The sequence below is a fragment of the Macrosteles quadrilineatus genome, unplaced genomic scaffold, assembly GCF_028750875.1.
Source record: "Macrosteles quadrilineatus isolate MER2022 unplaced genomic scaffold, UCM_ALF_1.0 Scaffold_1__1_contigs__length_201487025, whole genome shotgun sequence".
Taxonomy (NCBI): domain Eukaryota; kingdom Metazoa; phylum Arthropoda; class Insecta; order Hemiptera; family Cicadellidae; genus Macrosteles; species Macrosteles quadrilineatus.
The window spans coordinates 39,177,568-39,200,583 of record NW_026542594.1 but is presented as its reverse complement, the minus strand read 5'-3'; the positions used below and the strand labels follow the sequence as shown (position 1 = coordinate 39,200,583).

Sequence of the window (23,016 nt, the reverse complement as noted above, 5' to 3'; positions counted from 1 at the left end):
CATCCAGGGTATTCTCCGCGCCAAGAAGCTCGACCTTGACCGGGATGCGGTGTAGGTCATAAAGTATCTAAATGCCAAAAACGGTGAGAGCCCTGAGGGCTTAGGTCACATGTTGGCCTGACTTGAAGTAATGTGACAAACAATTCTAGGTCTATGTCCAACAGAGTAGAGGGGGTTTTTTAGTGAGTAGTCTGTGTAGATTCGGGAGTCTCACACTACAGGCTGGCTACCTGTGTGTGTAAAAGCATTTTCGCTCCGCTCCCTAAAAAAAAATTTAAAAAAATTGGATACTGAAGTAGATAAGCCCATCTGATCAGCTGCCCATCTTCTCTGTATTATTTTGATTAGTGGTCATCATCTAATTTTTTTTCCTTTGTACTGTGTTCAGTTCATATATTGGCTAGATATGAAACATATGCTAGATTCTTTGTTTACTTTTACATCGTTATTTTTTAACTATAAGGCCATATAATGTCAACATTTTAAAACTTTTAAATTATAAAGGAATGTTCAAAAATTGAAATTGTTTTATCACAAACCTTCCAAACATTTGTCCAAACAACATTGGTAAGTTTGGCTAAAATATGTTCAGCCGTTATCTAATATATAAAATTCTCGTGTCACAGTGTTTGTCTGCAAACTCCTCCGGAACGACTTCACCGATCGTTATGAAATTTGGTGTGTAAATTCTGTAGGTATGCGAATCGGACGTAAACTATTTCCCGTTTCGAAATTCTTAAAAGGGCTCCGCCCCAGTGGCTCTGGAGTTTCCCATGTTAACCTTATGAGAAATGGAATTAATGAATCTTAACAGCTGTTTCAATTAAACAAGTTGGTTCTGTTCTATGATGTTCAATAGCATTAAAGTTACAAGGATTACCAACAGGGTGCAGCACTATTATTTCTTTTACATTTATGACAACAGCTAATTTGCAACCAAAAGGTGAGTGAGCGTAGCGAACTAACTTCAGCCTGGAGGCGAGTTAGCGTAGCGAACGAGCTAACCTGAAGGCAAGTGAGCGCAGCGAACGAGCTCCAACCCAAAGGTGAGTGAGCGTAGCGAACGAGCTCCAACCCAAAGGTGAGTGAGCGTAGCGAACGAACTTCAACCAGGACGTGATTGAGCGATGCGAACGAGATCATCTCGGAAATTAAACGTAACGGTACTTTCTTTCCATCGGTCTGTCTTAGGGGAAACCTATAACTTAGGCGATACGAAGTTCGCCGGGTCAGCTAGTCTATATATATAAAAGGCAAAGCCCTCACTGACTGACTCACTCACTCACTCACTCATCACTAATTCTCCCACTTCCCATTTACCTAGGAGGCTGAAATTTAGTACACCGATTCTTTAGGCATTAAATCGGAAAACTAAGTTGTTTTTATTCTGATCGGACTCTCGGGCTCCGCCCCAGTGGCTCTGGAGTTTCCTATGTTAACCTTATGAGTATGTTGTAAGTGCTTGTTATAATAGAAATACTTAATACTTTAATACTTTCTTATGAAATGGCGACCATACAATGTAGGTATTTTAAGCCAAGTATGAATGGAGATGAGTGTAGGATGAGTGGCGCGATCTTGTAGTCTTGTTAGTGACTAAGGCCGACATTCCTTAGACACAGCTGTTAATTAATAGCCCAAACAGCTAATGGTAACTAAGGGACCTACAGTTTATAGTGGAATCCGAACCACATTTTTTCCTTGGTATATACGAATTGGTCTAATTATCAGGATAGTACTGCGGATAGTCGTAATACTCACCAGTGCGGACGTTAATCCACACCAGGGAGTATCCCATCCACAGTGCATACCTATAAATATCCACAATCCGTGACCTCCTAGTAGCTGGATTACAGGACGACGCCACCCGTCCCAGTCAATAATTATCAATATACATCAATAACATTGTATGGATCAAAATTATATTAAAACAGCATACTTTGGTTATTTTCAATCTATTTTTAGATACAATATTATCTTTTACGGCGCAATTGCAGTAAGATAGAGGAAATTTTAGTCTTACAAAAGAAGTTAGTTAGAATTATATCTTGTGAACCCTACAGGAACACTGTAAACCCTTGTTCATTCAGCTAAAAATTCCAACAGTGACTAACATTTATTTATTATACTCTGTATCATATATTCTAAAAAATGCCATATATATTATAAAAAATCTACGGTAAAGGGGGGTGTAATGATTCTCTCCGAGGAGGGTATCTCTGGTAGGCCGGTGGTCTTGCCAACATCTGATACATGTTTGGGTGAAGATAAAATTTTTGAATTCTGTGCTGTTAGTTATAAGTTAAATGGTTGTAAAATTATTGTAGTTGGTCTGTATCGCTCACCCTCATCAGATCCATTTGAATTTTTGAAACGCCTAAATGCATTAATTAACATTTTGATTAAAAGATGTAAATTTATTATAATTGGTGGGGACATAAATATCAATGTTTTGGTGGATTCAAGGGAGCACTTAGAACTTAAGAATGTATTAAAGAGTTATGGTATGAAGTATCTTGTAAAATTTCCAACTAGAGTAACTTCTACAACTGCCACTTGTATTGATAATTTTATGTCAAATATTCCCACAAATGTAATAAAAACTGAAGGTTTAATTTCTAGTTTATCTGATCATGATGCACAAATGATTGAAGTAAATTTAGCAAATTCTTTTAGAAATGATAATGAGTATATAACGATGCATAAAAGAAGTTTTACAGAACAAAATATAGCAAAATTTTCAAACATGTTGTCTGTAGAAAATTGGTTAAATGTATATTGTGCCCCAGTTGAAATTAAGTTTGATGTATTTCTAGATATTTTTTTATATTATTTTAATATATGTTTTCCAAAAGTAAAATGTAGGAAACCCTGTAAAAATAAGAACAAATGGATAAATTATGATTTGTATGAGTTGCAATCAGAGCTAAAAAATTTAACTGAACTAAGCAGGTCATCTCATGATCCTAATTTAGGTAGGAGTGTCAAGGAGAAGAAAAAGGAGTATAAAAAAAAGATTTTTGACAGTAAAGTTAAACATTACGAAAAACAAATTAGAGAATCTTCAAATGTTAGTAAAACTACTTGGAAAATTATTGGAGAAGAAATTAATATTAAAAAATAAGCACATTGAAACAAATATAGCACTGAACTTTGGTGGATCAGAAATAAAAGATCCTTGTTTAGTTAGCAATATGTTTAATGATCATTATATTAATCTAGTTGAGACAAATGTAATTCCTAAGTTGAATCAAGTTGCAGCTTCTTCCAACATTTCTTTGCCTAATTATACTGATAAAGTTTTTGTTCCAACTAGTATAGAGCCTCATCAGCTGGAAAAAGTAATCATGTCCTTCAATAATAAGTTTTCAACCGGTTATGATGATATTCCTATAACAATCATAAAACATGCCAGAACCTATCTGTTACTACCGTTGTGTCATTTAATAAATTCATCTTTTATATCAGGTATTTTTCCGGACAAGTTAAAAATTTCTAAAGTAAAACCTCTATTTAAGGCAGATGACTGTAAAGAAGTTTCAAATTATCGCCCACTGTCATTACTTCCTGTTTTTTCCAAAATTTATGAATGAGTTATGGCTATTCAGTTAACAGAATTTTTAGAGTGTAACAAACTGTTAGACAAAGAACAGCATGGTTTTAGGGCCGGGAAATCAGTAATAACTGCCAGCATTGATTTTATTGAGTCAGCTTTAAATTCTTTGGATAAGGGTAATAAAACAATTGGTATTTTTATGGATCTTAGTAAAGCTTTTGACAGTGTATCACATTCAAGCCTACTTGTAATTCTTCAAAAACTGGGAATAAAAAATAGGGCTTTTTCATGGTTTGACTCTTATTTAAAAAACAGAAAACAGTTTGTTGAAATTAAACATATTAATCATTTCAATCAGTTAATACACCGTAATTCGAATATTAAAGATATTAAGTTCGGAGTCCCTCAAGGCTCTATTCTGGGTCCATTACTTTTTCTATGCTATCTTAAGGGTTTACCTAGCATCACACCTTTTGATAATATCACAATGTATGCAGATGATATAAATTTGCTGATATCACGTAAAACTCTTGATGAAATCGAAGTTTCCGCTTTTAACCAGATTTCAACCTTAGAACAGGCTCTTAACGAAAAATGCTTGCTACTGAATCCTAATAAAACTAAGTTCATCACTTTTACAGCTTGCTCTAGAATTAGACCTGCACCTGAGTTGACAATATTTCTTAATGATCATGTGTTGGAAGAGGTGGATAATTCTAGATTCTTGGGCCTAATAATTGACAAAAACTTAAATTGGAATAATCATGTTTTATCAATTTCTAAAAAGTTAGCTTCTGGTTTATTTGCATTAAGGAAGGTTTCTAAATTTAGCACTTTGGTTACAATGAAAACCCTTTATCATGCCCTTGTACAGTCTCATATCGCTTTTGGTATTGTTTTATATGGTAATACCTCAAATGAAAATTTAGATGAACTTCTTATCCTTCAAAAACAAGCAATAAGAATAATTTTAAAGCTAAATTGGGATGATTCTGTTAAACACCTATTTATTGAATTGGAATTTTTGACTGTATATAGTCTATACATTTTTGAACTTATTTTGTTTATAAAAAAGAATTCTCATAGAATAGAAACGTTAGGACAAAACCATAGTTATAATACTAGAAACAATAGAGTATTTGCTTATACAAGCCACAATCTTAAATTATATGAAAAGAAACCTTCCTATGCAGGTATTAGATTCTATAATGCTCTTCCGGTGGATTTAAAATCCACAGAAGATTTTAATGTTTTTAAGAAAAAACTGAAAAATGTAATGCTATCCAAACCGTTGTACTCTCTAGATGAGTTTTTTTTATTAATGTAATGATATAAACTCATCTCTAGGTCTATTTCATGTATATTGCAGTGAAATCATTAACATCTAATATTTTTGTATAATGTAGTAAGTTAGAAAAATGTTTAAATTGACGCTATTCTATGTACACATGTATGAAAAATGAATAAAGTTATTTTGAATCTTGAATCTTGAATCATATTTAAATGGAATAAATGAATCTTAACAGTTGTTTCAATTAAACAAATTCGTTCTGTTCTATGATGTTCAATAGCATTAAAGTGACAAGGATTACCAACAGGGTGCAGCACTATTATTTTTGTATTTTATGACAACAACTAATTTGCAACCAAAATGTGAGTGAGCGTAGCGAACGAGCTAACCTGAAGGCAAGTGAGCGCAGCGAACGTGCTCACACCTAAAGGTGAGTGAGCGTAGCGAACAAACTTCAACCAGGACGTGATTGAGCCAAGCGAACAAGCTCACTTATGAAGTTGACGGGGCGTAGCCCGCGGGTACAGCTAGTTAAGTAATATTGTTATAAAGTTTGCATTGAAGCCGATAAAGAGCTTTGCATTGCTCAGCTCAATTAATACAGTATAGCACAAAAACTTATTTGTATATTATTACTGAGGTAAAACTGTTTTTAGTAATAAAATACAGCATAAAATCAACAAACATCTTTCAATAGTGAAAACTGTTGTAGATAGGCTAGTTAAAGTTAAGTTATTCAGTACATGGATCAATAATTGAGTGAAACGAAATAAAAATACATCCACAAGTCAACTGTTACTCCTTGTAATTGTAAGAGTGATAACATTACAATACAATGGACAATAGAAGAGTGGTACAAGTTTTAACAATGGCTGTTAGTCCATGTGTGCCCCACAACCAAAGGAGCACTACTTATTCATGCTTCTCAGTAGGTGGCTATATGTCTGATGGGGTAATAACTTTCATTCATCCACTACAGCTTGAGTCATTGGCCTACACAAGGTGAATTTACACTTTACAGACTCTTATTAATTGTTATAAATTTAAATGTGTATAAAAAGTTACTGTAACAATTTTCTTTCAGTTAAAGCTAATAATTATTGATTGAACATTGTTTATTAAAAAGATTAAAGACCATGATTAAAAGATTAAAAAGGTACATTATCTTTTAGTTTGGTAGTTGCCTTTAGTTCTTGAAGATTTTGTTTCCTGATGCGCTTTTCACCACAGCTTGTGGCATCTTCAGAGGTCACTATGCTATGTTTACATCCTGATATATACAAAGTTTATGTACATGAGAGTCACTGCGCATTGTAATAGGTCACTATAAACTTTGTATACAGGGTGACAATTAAGTCTTAGGACGACTTTATAACTTTAAAAAGAAAAGAGAATCACAACCAAATTTGGTATATCATTACCGGTAATAGTAAGCTATTTTCTTCTGTACTGTGATCGGTTGTCACCTATAGGGTACAGCCCATAAGGTGTAAGTCGAAAATCTTAAAGGTAAGCGTAGGTTGATATGTACATAAAATTGAAGGTCTTGTTGAACTAAAAACAATGCCGCAAACCGCACCTCAAACAAACAATTAAGTAAAAAATGTCAGCTGTTCAAAGATTGATTACCATAGATAAATAGAATAAATAAAGACTGTCAAAAGAAGGTTCCGGTGCCCACCGCTAGGAGTGCCGTGTATTTACGGCGCACACACCGCTGCAGGCGAGGAGCGCAGGTGCCGTATGCGACCAGCAGATGCTGGAGCGCACACATCATACTAAAAATGATCGGACTGTTATGAAAATCCACTACACTAAAAAAACTCTTTGCAATATGTTGTTCAATACTGGCAATGGTAACCAGTGGACGCCATAACTTATGCTAACCGCAGCACTGCTGACGGTCTATATTTTCAACTTACTCCCTATGGACCGTCATCCATATCTCTTTTTGTTTTAAAGTTATAAAGTCGTCCTGAGACTTAACTATCACCCTGTATATTAGGATGTAAACATAGCATAACGTATTGAACTAGACATTAATTTTTTTTACTTTATTTAATTTACAATCTGTTCAAGTTGAACAATAAGCAAATGATATAAATCCCAATGTTAAATTTGTTTGACAACGTATAGATCCAGACATTAAATCCTCAATTAAATTTGTACAATTGAAAACATATAGAACTAGACATTCAGTCCCCATGATAAAGTTGTACATTTGACAAGTATAGATCTAGACATTCAATCGTCATGTTAAATTTGTACATTTGACAACATTAGAACTACATTCAGTTCTTATGTTAAAGTTGTACATTTCACAACATATAGATCTAGACATTCAATCCTCATGTTAAATTTGTACATTTGACAACATTAGAACTAGACATTCAGTTCCCATGTTAAAGTTGTACATTTCACAACATATAGATCTAGACATTCAATCCTCAAGTTAAATTTGTACATTTGACAAAATATAGAACTAGGCCTATACCATGTTAAAGTTGTACCCTTGAACGTTGCCAAAGGTACAAATTGTAATATTTCATTTCATTTCATTCATTATTTAGTATTAAGTTTTTTTTTTATGTTAACTTTTATTCATACACCTAATAGGTAATCACTCCTCAGAAAGGCTGCCCTAATATTCATTTTCCTAATTTATAAAATTTCATTAATATGTTCAATTAATCATTAATAATATTCATTCCATAGCTTATATTTTTTTTACAAAGCCCACAACCTAATTATTTATTAAATATGTAAGAGAATTGCAATACATCTAAATGTCATATAATATCATTTCAAAATTAGTCTTAAGGAAATTAGTCTTAAGGAAATTAGTCTTAAGGAATCAAAATTTAAGAAGCAGTGAAAGTGATCCCATGTGTTCAACAATGAGTGATGTGAACATGGAGATGGGGAGAGAAGGAAGCCATTGGAAAAGTTGAATTGTTAGAAGAAGGAGTCAAAATTTTACTTAAATCAAATTCATTCATCAAGAAGACCAGTTTCAAGTTATATCACAGTAGCCTAAACCTCAAGAGGACTCAACTCAATCATTATCTTCAAAATTAAGTATAAACTTTTCTTTAAACTCTTTTAAATTTTGTGCTAATTGGACTTACCTTTTGGACAACACCAAAATTAGATTTTCCATTGTTGAGATTGTGTAAGTTTAACACCTTAATTAGGCCTATTTGGACACTATCAAATTTATTCATTCTTAGCATTCAAGCCAGCACGACACCCTACCCTGAGATATATCACATCTAAACTAGGTGTACAATGCAGTTGTCTGCTTGCAATATTGAGCGGAGCCAGCATATTCAATATCAATGATTTTTTTGCATTTTAAATAGAATGCCTATTTGCAGAGGTATCCAAAGTCAATCATAAGTCAGGATTAAGTGAATGAATCGTCTACTTGCAGGAACCGTATTCTATATGTTTCATCTGGTTCTCATAAATTAAATGTCTACTTGCAGTATCCAATGCCAATGATATATTTGGTTCGCATAAATGGAATGCCTATTTACAGATTCTAAAGTCAATAGTACGTATGGTTCACGTAGACGGATTGTTTACTTGTAGTATCCAAACCCAATGGTACATGTAAATGAATAGTCTACTTGCAGTATCCTCAATAAATCAATGGTCCATTTATTTTGTTCACATAAATAAAATGCCTAATTGCAGTATACGAAGTCAATGGTAGGCTTAGGCCTACTTCTGCTTCACTTATATGGGATGTCTATGTGCAGTATTCAAAGTCAATGATACGTCGGGTTCAAGTCAACGAATTGTGTTATATTTGGTTCACATTAGTGGAATTCCTATTTGTAGACTGCAAATAGGAATTGAACATGTTCCAATCAGATAGATATTAAAAGTCTACATTAATTGCACGTCTTGCTCACATAAAATGCTGTAAGTTATTTACAGATTCCAAACGCAATATGGTGCATCAGCCTAATTCCGGCAACCCTTATTATTGGTTTAAGTCCTGTGGTCCGAATATTACCATTTCAGATTTATACCTTCCCATATGGTTGGTTACATGACTGTGCCAAATTTCCTGCAGATCGCTTTTAAAAGCCTGTCAGGTGGAGCCTGACCTGTATTTGTAAAACAAAGGCAGTGAGTGTAGTATAAGAGCTTCGCTTCACTCCGCTCAATAGTTTCGATACTGCAAATGAATCATGGTAGGCCTAAGCAATACCTGTATTATTAAAAGGCAATAACGATTATTATATTATTATTACCCATTGTATGTAGAATTTGCTTTTCTTTATTTTTTTTTCAATGTCTTCTTTCTTCATTATTAAAAAAAGAATCATTTATTTGTACAGAAGACTTATTTGCATTGAACATTCATAAAACTCACCAATTCAATTACCTCAATAACTGTTTACCAGTATTATTGTTGTGAGGGATTGGGGTTAGCCTCACTTAGTATAGGCCTATAACTTAGGTCTAGTTTTATTTTAGCAGTTAAAAGTAAGAAATTGTCGTCAACCACTTTCAAAATTTCCCTATTGTGCAATAAAATTTATCAATACAACTATTTTATTGTCTAAGTTACACCATTTAGTCTTAAACCTTACCTGTAAACCACGTGGTTGTGATTTCATTTCGTAAAACGATTTTGTATTTTTAGCTACAAGAACATTTTTTACAAAGTTTCTTGCAAATCAAGGGGTGTGATTTTTGTTGGTATAATTATGTTGTAGTGTTTTTTTAATGACCTCGTTTTATCTTCTCCTTCTCCAAGCAACATAAACTTAGGCCTAATTAGTTAACTATTCATTGTTATTGTTGTTAAAAAGAACAGAACCATTTTACAATTAAATATAAACGGCATGGAGTTTAATCACTCAATATAGAACTGATTGTTAATCATTTCGTATTACATACAATATACTATAATATGCTCTTTAGTATTATCCAATTTTTTCTTTTGTACTGTATTTATCATGTGGTAGATTTGTTGACTAATGTTGAGGCTCTTGTTTACTTTTTAGTGTTTACTCGCAAATAATGACATGGCGACCAATTAACCCATAAGGCCCATGTTAAATTTCCAAAAGTTTGCATTCATGTAGGGAAAAGTCCTATGGTCCGATTTGTACCGTTTCAGATTTATACCTTCCCATGGTTGGTTACTATGACTGTGTTAAATTTCATGCAGATCGCTTCAGCCGTTCAGGAGGAGTATTTGTAATAAAAAAGCAGGAGTGTAGTATAAGAGCTTCGCTCAATTATTTGAACCTTCAAGTTATTATTCAAATTTATCTTTTATTTCAATTTAATTTCAACCCCACACACCATTGTCAATCCTTTCATTGTAACGTCAAGCCTTTTCTCATTGCATGTTAATTGTTCATTTGTTTTAAATAAAACACCTTTTGTAATTCATATATCTTTGTCAACTTATTAACTTTAAACATTTATAGAATAGGCCAAGCCTAAATGAATATTATAAGGTGAGTTTACAAAATTTAACATGTGAGGGATGCCTAGTGCCTACTTTGGTACACTTACTCGGTAATGTCTAGACGCTCTAGAGCCAGCTTGATATTTTTGATGGCCAGTCGTTTGGTGTCCAGTTCAGCTCGCAGCCTAGAGAGTCTGTCCTCGGCAGCACGACGCTCCTTCTCTGTGAGAGGCTGTGACGACGCTTGTCGCTGGAGGAATGTTGCAGACAACCTGTTGATGCTCAGAGACGTGCACAGCTGACCTTTCAAACTGCACCAGAGAGAGATAACATGAGCAGACACTGTGGAGTAGTGCGTCTACTAAGAATATATATTTTTTTTAAGACTAGAAAGGGTTTTCAAAACAAGTAGGCCTACTGGACCCTGTCTTGCTTAACAGAAATGTTGGTTTAGTTGATAGAGACTCTGGTGTGCTATAGTATAACTGTATATGGAATGAAAGGGGTCTAATGGAGGATAGGAGTCTTAGCTCCCAGTGGTCTGCAAAATCCTGGTACGTACAACTCTAGAAGGAAAGCGCCCTGTATCACATAAAATACACGATAACCACAACAAGAGTAACAAATTAATAGTTCACATACTATATTTAGTGAAGCACAATAAGCTTCGGTTGACATGCTGGGACCTTGAGTCTGGCCCCTCTCCCTCATTCTTAAAAAGTTTGAATTTCTACTCAAATATGAACTTGATATGGTGAGAATAGTTTTCAAACATATTTATCTCTGTAGCTGTTTCTTTAGGCATAGACAGTTAAAACTCACAATTTTCAAGAACATTATGTACATTATTATTACTATTCATTTAATGTGGGAATGCCACCTATCTGCGTATTTCAACCCAAATTAGAGTGAAGGATGAGTGTAGAATGGGGTGGGATGCCTTTGTGTAGCTTTGTGTAACTGAAAAGACCAGCTGTTTCATTAGCCAGGAGGACCATTTATTAAAAGCCCAATGTATAGTTTCAATTAAACCATCTAAAAGCTACTAACTTTTATCAGGATCAAACCAGCAGCCTTTTGAAAACTAGGCGAGCATTATAACCACTCAGCTACCCAGCTACTAAGGGCAGAAGACGGATAGTTTAAGTTACGATTAGGAATACATCTTCATGACAAATATATCAAATATCCCAAACAAAACCATCCATGGTACCATAAATATATGCTAACTTATGCCTTAACTATAAAAGGTTGGCTAGGCAAAAACTTTGATGTTATTATTCCAACATTATTATGTTATTAACTAAATGTATATTATATTAGACACTGAAACATTGTATTGTAGATAATCGCACAGACGTGATATACAAGCTATAGCTATGCCTTCTACACTGTAACCTGTACGTAAGTTTATGCAGCCCCGCAATAGCGCAAAAACTAATCATTTATTTTTGAGGCTGCATGTCTTCACATACTGAAGTAACCTTATACCTTATACGGTTCTTAGTACAGAAGAGAAGCTGTTTGTCAGCTAACCTGTGGATGACGTTTTCCTTGTCTCTAAGTGTGGTCCTGAGCAATTCTAACTCCTGAGCAACGTCCTTGGCAGAGCGGAACAGATTGTTGGCAGGTGGAGTGTGGGTTGTGGGGGCGGTAGGCGTAGCTGGTGCGGTGGCGGCTTTCTTGCGTCTCGGGGTAGTTGACAGAGACACCTCTATACTGGCCATCTACAAGAAATACAGAATAAAGTTACCACACGAAAGGCACTTTGAACCATACAGAAGCTGAATTTCCATCAACTACGTTTTTTTACAACACATATTATTTTATAAATTAATAGATTGACATTTTTCTAAACCCTAATAATAAACTATTGTTTCAACAATTGGAGGACATCACATTAAAAAATGCTGAAAGCTTAAAAAAACTATCACTGTAACATAACATTATAGTTGTGGTTTAATTCAATAAATGTAATTATTCGGAACCTTGTTTGTGAATGGTTCATACTGGACTTGAGGGTTTGAGATGATCATCAATTCCTTATGTTTATGAATGTATTACTGAAGTTATTTCTACTTACATACAAACTATACATAGAAATAGGAGACGATTTTGTGTTATACATAACAACATGTAGGCTACAAATGTTAACATGTAACATGTACAGTTAGTTAGGTAGATTTCCCTGAGTTTTTCAGTGACAAATTTTACTCTTTATTACTTACTAGTAACATAAACATTTCAATGACAGTTATAAACCAGCTGTTAGTTAAACCAGCATTGAAAATACTTTAAATTGCTAGCGTCGGCTGCTAGATTTTTTAAAAACTAAAACTTAATTTCTAAAAAAACTGAAACCCTAAACTAAAATTATGGCTTCGACATTCCCTAGTTCTAGAAATTATCTTTCATTCAACACAAAAATCATGAAAATCTGTCAAGTGGTTGATACAGAATCGTGAAATAAAAAAACCCTGTTTCGTTTTAATATTATAGATAGATAGATAGATTTACAATGAGAAAAATACAAATTAAAACAATCTTCTATACTATTATATAAAAATCTAATGGTGTCTGTATGTATGTGTATTACTAATAGGTGCAAAAACTACTGAACCAGCTGGGCTTAAATTTTACAAAAATATAGCTACCATACCAAGGACCATTATAGGACTATTCAAACCTCGATACTGACCGTGGGCTTTGCCCCTTTGGCTTTAAAAGTTCTGAGGGGAACATGTTAAAAGTAAATATTGATTGGTCTCCATGGCTGCGATGAGGGTCTGACTTAGGGGAGGTACAAATGAGGCATTTAGTTCAAAATTCCTCCGTGAACAGCGCTGTAGTAAAAAGCACTTTGGCAATGAAGGTTTACTAATCGCAAAAATAGTTCTGTTCATAAAATAAAATTATAAATGCCTAAAATTCAATTTTATTAATTTTTAATTATAAAATTAAACTATCATAACCTAACCGAACTAACCAAACTTGCTGATAAAGAAATAATATAACAAAAGTTTATAGTAAGTGGAAAAATAATTCTCTTTATAAAATAAAACTAGAAATTGATCAATTAAAATTTTATAATGACTTAATAATAAAATTAAACCGTAATAACCAAACCAAACCAACCAAACTTGCAGAAAATAAAAAAAAATCTTGGACAAAAAGTTAATGCCACCGGCGGGATTCGAACCCGGGAACTACAGTATATCAGCCCGGCACGCTAACCATTAGACCACCGAAGCCGATGGCTAACGATCGTTTTGTTACGGTAATGGCGTTCCCTCAGCTAATAAGAAGCCCTCAGCAGTCATCGTAGCCTCTTCTATACCTCCCCTGAGTAAATACCCTGCGATGAGAACACTATCAATGTTTGTTTACATTTGCTTTGACATCTAAATGTAGACAAGAAGAACTGCTAAACTGCATATTTCACAATTTCAGACAGCTGATACAAAGAAATTAAATATAATATTTTCCATAACTATGAGGTAGGTTTATTTTAACCTAACTTTTTATCATGGATTATTTATTCTAAAACTAATGTCAATGATTATAGAAAATAATTCTATAACCGTTGCTGTATCAACTCCGGCTCTGCTTTGGCTTTTTTAAAGCGTCTAAGTTATGAAAATAATGTTATTGATATGTTTTCATGGAAACAGTATACAAATTACAATGTATAGATGTTTTGTATGAATTTGGAGGCTACGTTAAATAAATTCTAACTGCTTAACAAGAACTATGGTATTTCATTTAAAACATCAAAACAATGCACAGAAAAATTAATATTAGCCATTAAAAATGGACAACCATTAAAGATTAATGATCATGTATCAACACTACAAGATGTAAAAAAGAAGAGAAAACTAGAAAAAGACACGTTGGCTAAAGCAAAATGAACGAATTATGCAATTACTTCCTGAAACTCAAAAGAAGCCAATAATTAGAATTGTAGCAGGGAATACTAGCCAATGGTTAACTGTGACACCATGTGCCAATCATGTGATGTGCCAATGTGTGATCATACGGATTTGTCCCCGGATCAATTCAGAGATGCTTTGTCAATTCGCTATGGCCGCACACTAAGAAATTTACCAGTACGATGTGATGGTTGTGATCAACCTATGAATCTCACACATGCTTTAAATTGTAAAAAAGGAGGATTGATCAAACATGGGCATGATCAACATCGAGACCACTGTGCTGCGATAGCAATGGCCTGGAAAGGGGTTGAAGTCGAGCCTATTATGAGAGAAGCTGACCCTTCAAACAATGTGCCTGCTTTAAAAGCTGATTTTAAAGTTAATGGTATTTGGGAGGCTGAGAGAGTAGCGTTTTATGATAATCGCATTGTTAATGCTGACGCTCCCTCTTACGCCAACCAAGAATGGGGAACAATATCTCGAAACCATGCCGTTCAGAAACACAATAAATATGACAAAGCAGCCGAAGACATCAGAGGAAGCTTCACACCATTAATATGTTCCACGGAAGGAGTCCCCCACAAAGAATATGAAGCGTTTCAGAGGAGAGCAACATGACTTTCTTCACGGACGTTCAACAATATCAAATCTTCTACTCTTCCAGATGTACATTAACACGGCATTCACCAAATCTGACCAGGTGGATTGTATCTACTTGGACTTTGCCAAAGCTTTTGATAAAGTACATCATCACCTTTTAATAGCCAAACTAGCTGGATATGGAGTTTCTGGGCAACTACTAAACTGGCTTGAAAGTTACCTGAGTGATAGACAACTTGTAGTAAAATTTGATGGAGCCCTCTCTCCTCCCTTTGCAGTACTATCAGGTATCCCCCAAGGTTCACATTTGGGCCCTCTACTCTTCAATGTAATGATATTAATGATATTGCCGCCTCAATATCAACGAAGTTCCTCATGTTTGCCGATGACATCAAGGTGTTTTCAAGAATCGGATCCATGGATGACTATGTTGACCTCCAAAACTCCATTGATGGCATTGTTAACTGGTGTAAAAATAATGCAATGTCTCTTAATATTTCAAAGTGTCAAGTCATGTCATTTTGTCGTAGGACCACAACCCATGGTTTTGACTACTATATTGAAGACTCAAAACTATCGAGGGTGAATAAAGTAAAGGACCTAGGGATCATCATTACACCAACCTTAAATCCAGTGGAACATATTTCCAACATTATTAACAGGGCAAATTCATTACTGGGATTTATTCATAGATCAACAAAGGACTTTACCAACCCTCACTCTCTCATTGTCCTTTACAAAACACTGATCAGACCGATACTTGAATATGGCTCAACAATTTGGACACCTTATCAAGTGGGGCACCTGGAAATGCTTGCGAAGGTCCAAAAACACTTCATCAAGATGTTGGGGTTCAAACTTGGTTATCAGTACTCCCAAACCCCAGTTTGTGACCTGGAGATGCAGTATAACCTACAACCTCTTCGCATTAGACACAAGTTTCTGGATCTTCTCTTCTTATACAAAGTAATTAATGGCCTCATGGACTGCCCAGAACTTCTTAGTTGCATCAACTTCACTGCACCAAGAGGAACACGCTCCAGATCCATATTCAAACGGCAGTTCTTCCCAACATATTATGCTTACAACAGTGGGATATCTCGCCTATACCGGCTAGGGAGCGAAGTTGGAGCTGATGTCGACTTTTTTGGCGTCTCAACACACGTCTTCAGATCGAAGGTCATCCAGCTCCTTATCTAACTATTCTTGTCTTCCATCTAGTCACTAGTTACATAACTTCAAATTTTATTATCTCCCTGTTGTTGTTGTTGTTGTTTTGCTGTTGTTTTGTATCTCTGTGTCATTAACTGTTTCTTGTTTCTCAATGTAGTCAGGCTTCATACATAATCAAGTGTCCTACAATTCAATTTTTTTCATTTCTTCATTGTTTTATTTGTCAATATCAGCCATGTTTGTAACATCAATCACTTACACTTACTTGATCTAGTCAAAATTGTTGATACTATTATTGTTAATGTGTTTAAATCTCTTTATGCTTTTGTTATTGTTATATTATTTGTTATTTATTGTATATTTATTACTAGAGTAGTTACTGTTGCTCAATATTTTGTGGCTTATTAGATACAACATGTAACATACCATATATTCGCTGTAAAATGGTGTAACCGTTGAGAGGAAATAAATAAATAAATAAATAAATAAATAAGAACAAGCGAAGCCCTGGCTGTAAAATGGAGAAACCCATACTCCCAAATTATCGATGGTTGAGGATCCAAAGCCAGCTTTCCATCATTCGAGCAGTTTCGCTTAGGCTACGGGGAACTAGACGAAAAATTCGAAGCATTCAATTTGAAGATGGTGCCGCAATTCCCCCATTGCTCTATTGAGCTTTCATTTTTTTTTTCCTTTACATTTATATTTGATTGAAAATCATATTTTGTCCTATAAAAATAAAGAAAGTTTGACAATATGATTTAGAGATGCAATGAAACATATACTGTATTTGCTATTACATTGTTTAGTCCTTGATGCTTTGATAATCATATTAGTTTTGTCTGCTGTCTTTAATGCTAAATTATATGTTTAAAATTTGTTATAGTACCTACAGATATAGTTTCTTTAGTATTTCAAAAGATTGATAAGGCACAGCAATATTTCTAAAGTTTACAACAGCTGACTTAGTTTTGCTAATGATTTATTGTGAGTGAAGAAACTGAAGATAGAAGAATTTGTGATTTAATATAAATATAAGAGTGAAATTTAAAAAAAAATGTTAATTTTAATTTGATAATTAGTATTTTTGCAACTTCAAAATTGAAATTTAAAATGCCAATAATAAATTTAAAGATATGTAATTAAGGGAGATGAAGGTAAATCATGTATGTCAAAGTTTTGTTCGAAGATTTGGTCAGTTTTTCTCATATCAGCATACACAAGATTTAAAATCAATCAAAACCAAAATGGTGGTATCCACTACTTACCAGATTTAACAGTCATAACTGAAACGTTTCTATTAAGGCCATAAAAGTTGAATTTTGTTTTTAAAAGCGTTGGCGGATGTGTAACTGTTATATGCAACAGATGTAAAGATTAAATTGTTTCTATTTTGTTTCCTCTTCCCGTTGCAAAGCACGGGTACAACAGCTAGTACATAATAAAACTAAGTAAATTTATACTTTTAGAACTGTATTGATCTATGAATAATGGGATTGAAGCCATATTACAAAGGAATATATAGGTAAAGTAATGAGCCCTTAATGAGCAATTGCAACTCAACCAGGCTGACCTTTGCCTCCAGGGTCTCCAGCTGAGCCATCCTGGGTTCCAAGGGTGCAGAACTAGTGTGAAGGGCACTCTGTAACACAGTTTAAGTCAAAGAGTCATTAATAAAACTAACAAGGGGTTGGTTCCCAGGGCCCACCCACGCCACTAAAATCTGTACAGTTTACTCTTGTACAGGCCTGGGTTTGTATGTGATACTATGGGCTCAAGAGGTAATTAATTGCGCCCCTCTACCTCGTGGGGGAATCATTCTCTTTCTTGCGCCTCTAAGAAACATAAAACCTTTTGTGCATTTATGAAAGCGGCCCAGCTCTTGTGCTGAGGCTCACCCTTTGCTTCTGGATTCTGGATACATCATGCACATGCCCCTTTATTTGTAAATAAAAGATGTAGATAAAAGATCTGCCGACCTCTAAAAAGTTGTAAAATATTCTTTAATAAAAAAAGATGGTCAACCGGATAGCAAACATAGTATTTGTAACCACGCAAAAGCACTGTTGGCTTTTAGTTATTATACATGCTTTGCTAAATTTGTCACCGCATAACATCACGGTGCATTGTCTGTGATAACATGATCGATCACAATAGTATGGCAGTCTCTCCGCTGTACCCTGGCATTCTCTTTGCTATTGCTCCACTACCATCATGTTGTGGTACCTATGTCGTGCTGGTAGAGGTAGAAACGCGAAGAGCCTGTATTGCGGGGGATCGGGGACATCAGTGAATTACGGGCACGATAGGTATCTCAGCACAATAAAGTCACGTGACTCGCCAGGTCAAAGGTCACATGACCCCCACCCCCACACCCGCCCCCTGCCAACAGCAACACTGGTGGCAACTGGCAACAGTGACAACACAGCTGGCAGTTGTTGAAAATGCCTTCTACACTGTAACATAGATAAAACATAGTCCCTTATGACTGTAACCTGTACGTACGGGCATAGACAAAAAGAATATATTTAATTCTTTTTGTCTATGGTACGGGTATGCGGCCCCGCTGTAGCGCAAAAACTAATCATTTATTTTTGAGGCTGCATGTCTTCTCATACTGAAGTTACCTTCATCACTGTTATAGAGATCAATACAAGAATTTATTCATATCAATATAGTACAGTAAGTAGATTTAGATTTAGGCCCTTGAAAGTGTGTTTGTTTGGAATTCAATTACGCATTTACTACTGGTCGGATTGGGCTGAAATTTGGCATGATGATAGATCCATTCCCGATTAACATATTCTTATCTCAAAATTCGGTTCGGGCTCCACCCTAGTGGCCCTGTACATTTTTGTAAATTTTTAAATAGTTGGCCTGTGAATTTTTGGTTTCCTATGTTAACCTTATGAGTAGAGTAGGCTCTCTATGCTATTAAAAGAATTTGTTGGATTTTTGTGTGCAGCAAATCTACTCCTAAATATTTATTTCTATAGGCATATTTGGTATCAATTTAAAGCTCTTATCCTCTAGGATGTGCCTTTTGTGGTTTTGGAGTATCCCGTGAAAGCCCTTCGTCCTGTAGGCTTTTAAAATTTCACATTTTCTGCTGAATTTTGTTGTCAATCATCTGAACTTTTACAAGTTAACATTTTTTTACGTAAAAACAGATGTCCATCGTCCTTGATACAAAGTTGTTTACATCCATACGAAAATGGGGTGATACTGTAGTTGGTGATACAGCTCATCCATACACTGACTCGTTATGTTTCACTGTTGGTGATGTTTCAGTGAATTCAAGTTTTGTAATGTTATTTGCATAAAATGTAAAGAAGAAAAAGGACTTACGTTGTTATCTTTCTAAAATACATCGAAGAGATCACACTTGCAATGAAAATAATAGGGATATGATGAGAAATAATCGTTTTCAACCATATCAACTATATATCAAATATATCACAGACAAATATATCAAATACTCGTAAGGTTAACATAAGAAACTCCAGTGCCACTGGGCCAGAGTCCGAAAGAATTTTTGAGATAAGAGTATGTCTATATTTTAATCGGGAATGTGAGCTATCATCGTCACACCAAATTCAGCCCAATCCGACCAGTATTTTTCGCGCTTGCTTGTCACAAACATCCATCCATCCATCCATACATCCAAACTTTCTCACTTATAATATTAGTAGGATTAGTACAATTAATTGCTAATATAAATCATTACCGGTACAACAAAACGGGAATTGTATAGAAACGTGTTACAAATTGTTAATAACCCAGATTGAATGGAAATAATTTGAGCAAGGTAGTTGTATTTGAATATTAAAATACGTATTGAAGTCTAAATAATCATATCACTAAATGCACGTGTATTGGTACAGTATCCGGTTGCGCAGAGTTACCCTCGCAGTATGCAACTACGCACAATCGCAACGATCTGCCAAGAGTCGAGTGGTAACCATCGACATATAAATGGTGGTAACCGCGAAGGTGACTTCATTCATCCATCCGTACTCCATTCATCTGCTGAAAAACAAACTGTCAACAGCCGTGTCTTGGACGAGCCTTGGATTATGCTTCGCTGTATTTTACTCCAGGAATACTTTCCCTGTCTGAGGAGTGTCCACAAGGTCCAATTTTCAAATTATTTAAACACATTCCTAACTTGACGAATATAAATTATATTCGTCAAGTTAGGAATGTGTTGAAATATATATATATTTTACTTTTTACTCATTCTCATATGAGAAAATTCATAACATTAGCTCATTCCTCCATTCCTGTTTAATTATTGTCCTACAAGTTAACAAACAAATGGCCATTTTCGATATTGCTTGCCTTTTACGAGATTGAAATGCAAAAACACTTAAAATGTATTGTCATTGTGAGTTTCGGTACCTATATTTTTACAGACTTTTTGCGGAATCGCATGAATATAGTTTCTCTTACTGAATGTGAAGTAAATGTTTACCCACATTTCCTTTAACAATGCATTTCTATAGAGTAGGCCTACTGGCTGTATTTTTTAAACTACCAATTACTTTACTATAGGCTACGTACTACTGTACGTGTATAAAATAAATCAATTTCTTTTACTATAATACTCCATCAGTGATTACCTAGTATTTATACACACCTCACAAGCTACAATGTCCAAAACAATACAGGGAATTTACGATTTTAAAATATTGGCTACAGTTATTTTGTGTAGACAATTCAGAGGATTCGTGTAATTAACGCTGTGAAACTCTCAATTAAAACTAAAATCAGTATAAAATACCCCCGCCGCAGCAAACCTGCAGACTAAGCGAATTTCAACTTGTCTGATTACATTTTTACTCAAATATTTCCATAAATAAGACATATTTATTCCCTATTTAAATAACATTAAATTTAACAAGTGCTTAGGTTTGCTGCTACGGGGAAGGTAAAAGTGTTTTTTGACCATACGTGAATAGTATGGGATGAAATAAATAAATTTGCCAAATTTTATCAATATATATCCATAAACAAGTAAACTACAACAATTTTTATTTTCTCCATAAGAATAACATGGGAATTTTAAATTAAACTATTTTTGAATTTTCTCCGTGACCGTTAGGCATACAACAGCGCTTCAATATACTAAATTATTTATTTTTTTAAGCTCTACAAAACGGTTTGGAAATAAATTGCAAAATTTTTTGTTTTTAGGGTAAAAAATGGGAAAAACACATTTTTACCCCATAAAACCCCCCATAAACCCCAGTTCCCATGGTCCGATTATGCTGGATCGCGAACTCATTCGAATAAACGTAGGTTTACACGTTTGTACCAAATTTCATCAAAATCGGATCATTTTTGCTCGAGTTATCGCGCTAACGGACACACACATATATATATATATATATATAAATATATATATATATATATATGAATTTGAATGGATGGTGTTTTTGGCCTCTAGGGACCTCAAAATGAACAAAAAATCGGTCCCGCGTCCAGGTCTTACCATGAGTACTACGGTAATAGCTTATTCCCTATATGGGAAATTCGCTAAAATAAATTTCAAAATACCATAAGGCGAGTTCCAGTTTCGAGTCACAAAAAGAATTTATCACTTTTACTGCCTCATGCATAGAGGATGCTAAAATAAGTCATAAATCACAATTCGTTTATTCAGCAAAATCTATATACAGGGTGACAAAAAAGTCTGGAAACGGCTTGATATCTTTTTAACTAAATTTGTTAGAAAATTAAAACTTTTTACATCATCTGATATGTATAAAAACTACTTTTTGCAAGCATTACAATTTTTTGACCTTCACCAGGGGACGGCCCATGAGGAGTAGGTACATAATCTTTAAAGTAAGCATAGATTGATATGCACGTCATTTTAAAGATCTGGTCAAGTGGAGTTCATTGCCGGAAACCGCGTCAAAAAAGGTTCATCCGTTACAAAATGGCGGCAGTCCAAAGTTCTTGCGGAATATGCCTGCAGAAGCCTAAGATTTGGTAAATACTAATATTCAACATTAGCCGGGAAATCTGAAACCCGTTTAAATTTGTTTTGAAGATTGAATAATATTAGTCTATGAGCTAGTTGACTTTAAAATACAGTTTCAGCTCTCAAGCTAATGTTTAATACGAGTATTTACCAATAGTAAGCCCTGTGCAGGTATATTCAACAAGAACTTTGGACAGCCGCCATTTTGTAACGGATCAATCTTTTTTGGCGTGGTTTCCGGCAATGAACCCCACTTGACCAGACCTTTAAAATGATGTGCATATTAACCTATGCTTACATTAAAGATTATGTACCTACTCCTCATGGGTCGTCCCCTGGTAGAGGTAAAAAAATGATAATTCTTGGAAAAAGTAGTTTTTATACATGTAAGTTGATGTGGAAGGTTTGAAATTTCTAACGAATTTAGTTAAAAAGATATTAAACCGTTTCCAGACTTTTTTGTCACCCTGTATATAATACGTGAAGCCGTTTTTTGTTAACGCAACTCCTCCCTTATTTGTGGACCAATTCCAACGTTTAAGGTGTCAAAAGATTTGTCTCAATGTGTAGTTTTGCAATAAGGTTTTAGAATTTTGAAATTCTTACTCTTAAGGGCGTGAGACCCTCTCAAAGGTCGAGTTTTCCCAATAAGAAATACACAGAACAAATTTAAAAATAAAAAACAGCTGTTTATAAAAAGAAACTCATTCATTAGCTTTCATTAGCTTTTTAGGAGTTAATAATAATGTTTGTAATATTGAGTAGGTTTTGGGTTAAGACCAAGTTAAAAAGTTAATCAGTTTTGTAGGAAGAACAGAAAATGTCTCAAGTTCAAAGAAGAAATATTGAAAACGGGAGTAGGAGACAATTAATAATAAGATATCTTAATGAGGAGAGTAGAAATAGAGAGGCCTGGTCTAAAAGACCCAGATACACATTCACTTAGTGAGATGAATAATATTTGACAGTTCTTATATACATCGATGGTTCTGCTATGCAACTCTTTTTTGGAAGTGAAAAAATTTACGAAGCACATAG

At 34.6% G+C, this 23,016-nt stretch overlaps 1 protein-coding gene across 3 annotated transcripts in view; it reads right to left on the bottom strand.

Annotated features, from left to right (window-relative positions):
- LOC128982790 (uncharacterized) overlaps positions 1 to 23,016 on the bottom strand; it is a 176,566-nt gene that overhangs the window by 34,222 nt on the left and 119,328 nt on the right. For 2 of the 3 annotated variants that reach the window (XM_054401793.1, XM_054401794.1), the window contains exons 4-6: positions 17,563 to 17,631; positions 11,821 to 12,011; positions 10,392 to 10,595 (exon numbers count right to left, since the gene is read on the bottom strand). In XM_054401793.1, the coding sequence (XP_054257768.1) occupies positions 10,392 to 10,595; positions 11,821 to 12,011; positions 17,563 to 17,631 (464 nt within the window). The remainder of the gene's footprint in view (positions 1 to 10,391; positions 10,596 to 11,820; positions 12,012 to 17,562; positions 17,632 to 23,016) is intronic. The other variant, XM_054401795.1, reaches the window with a different exon arrangement.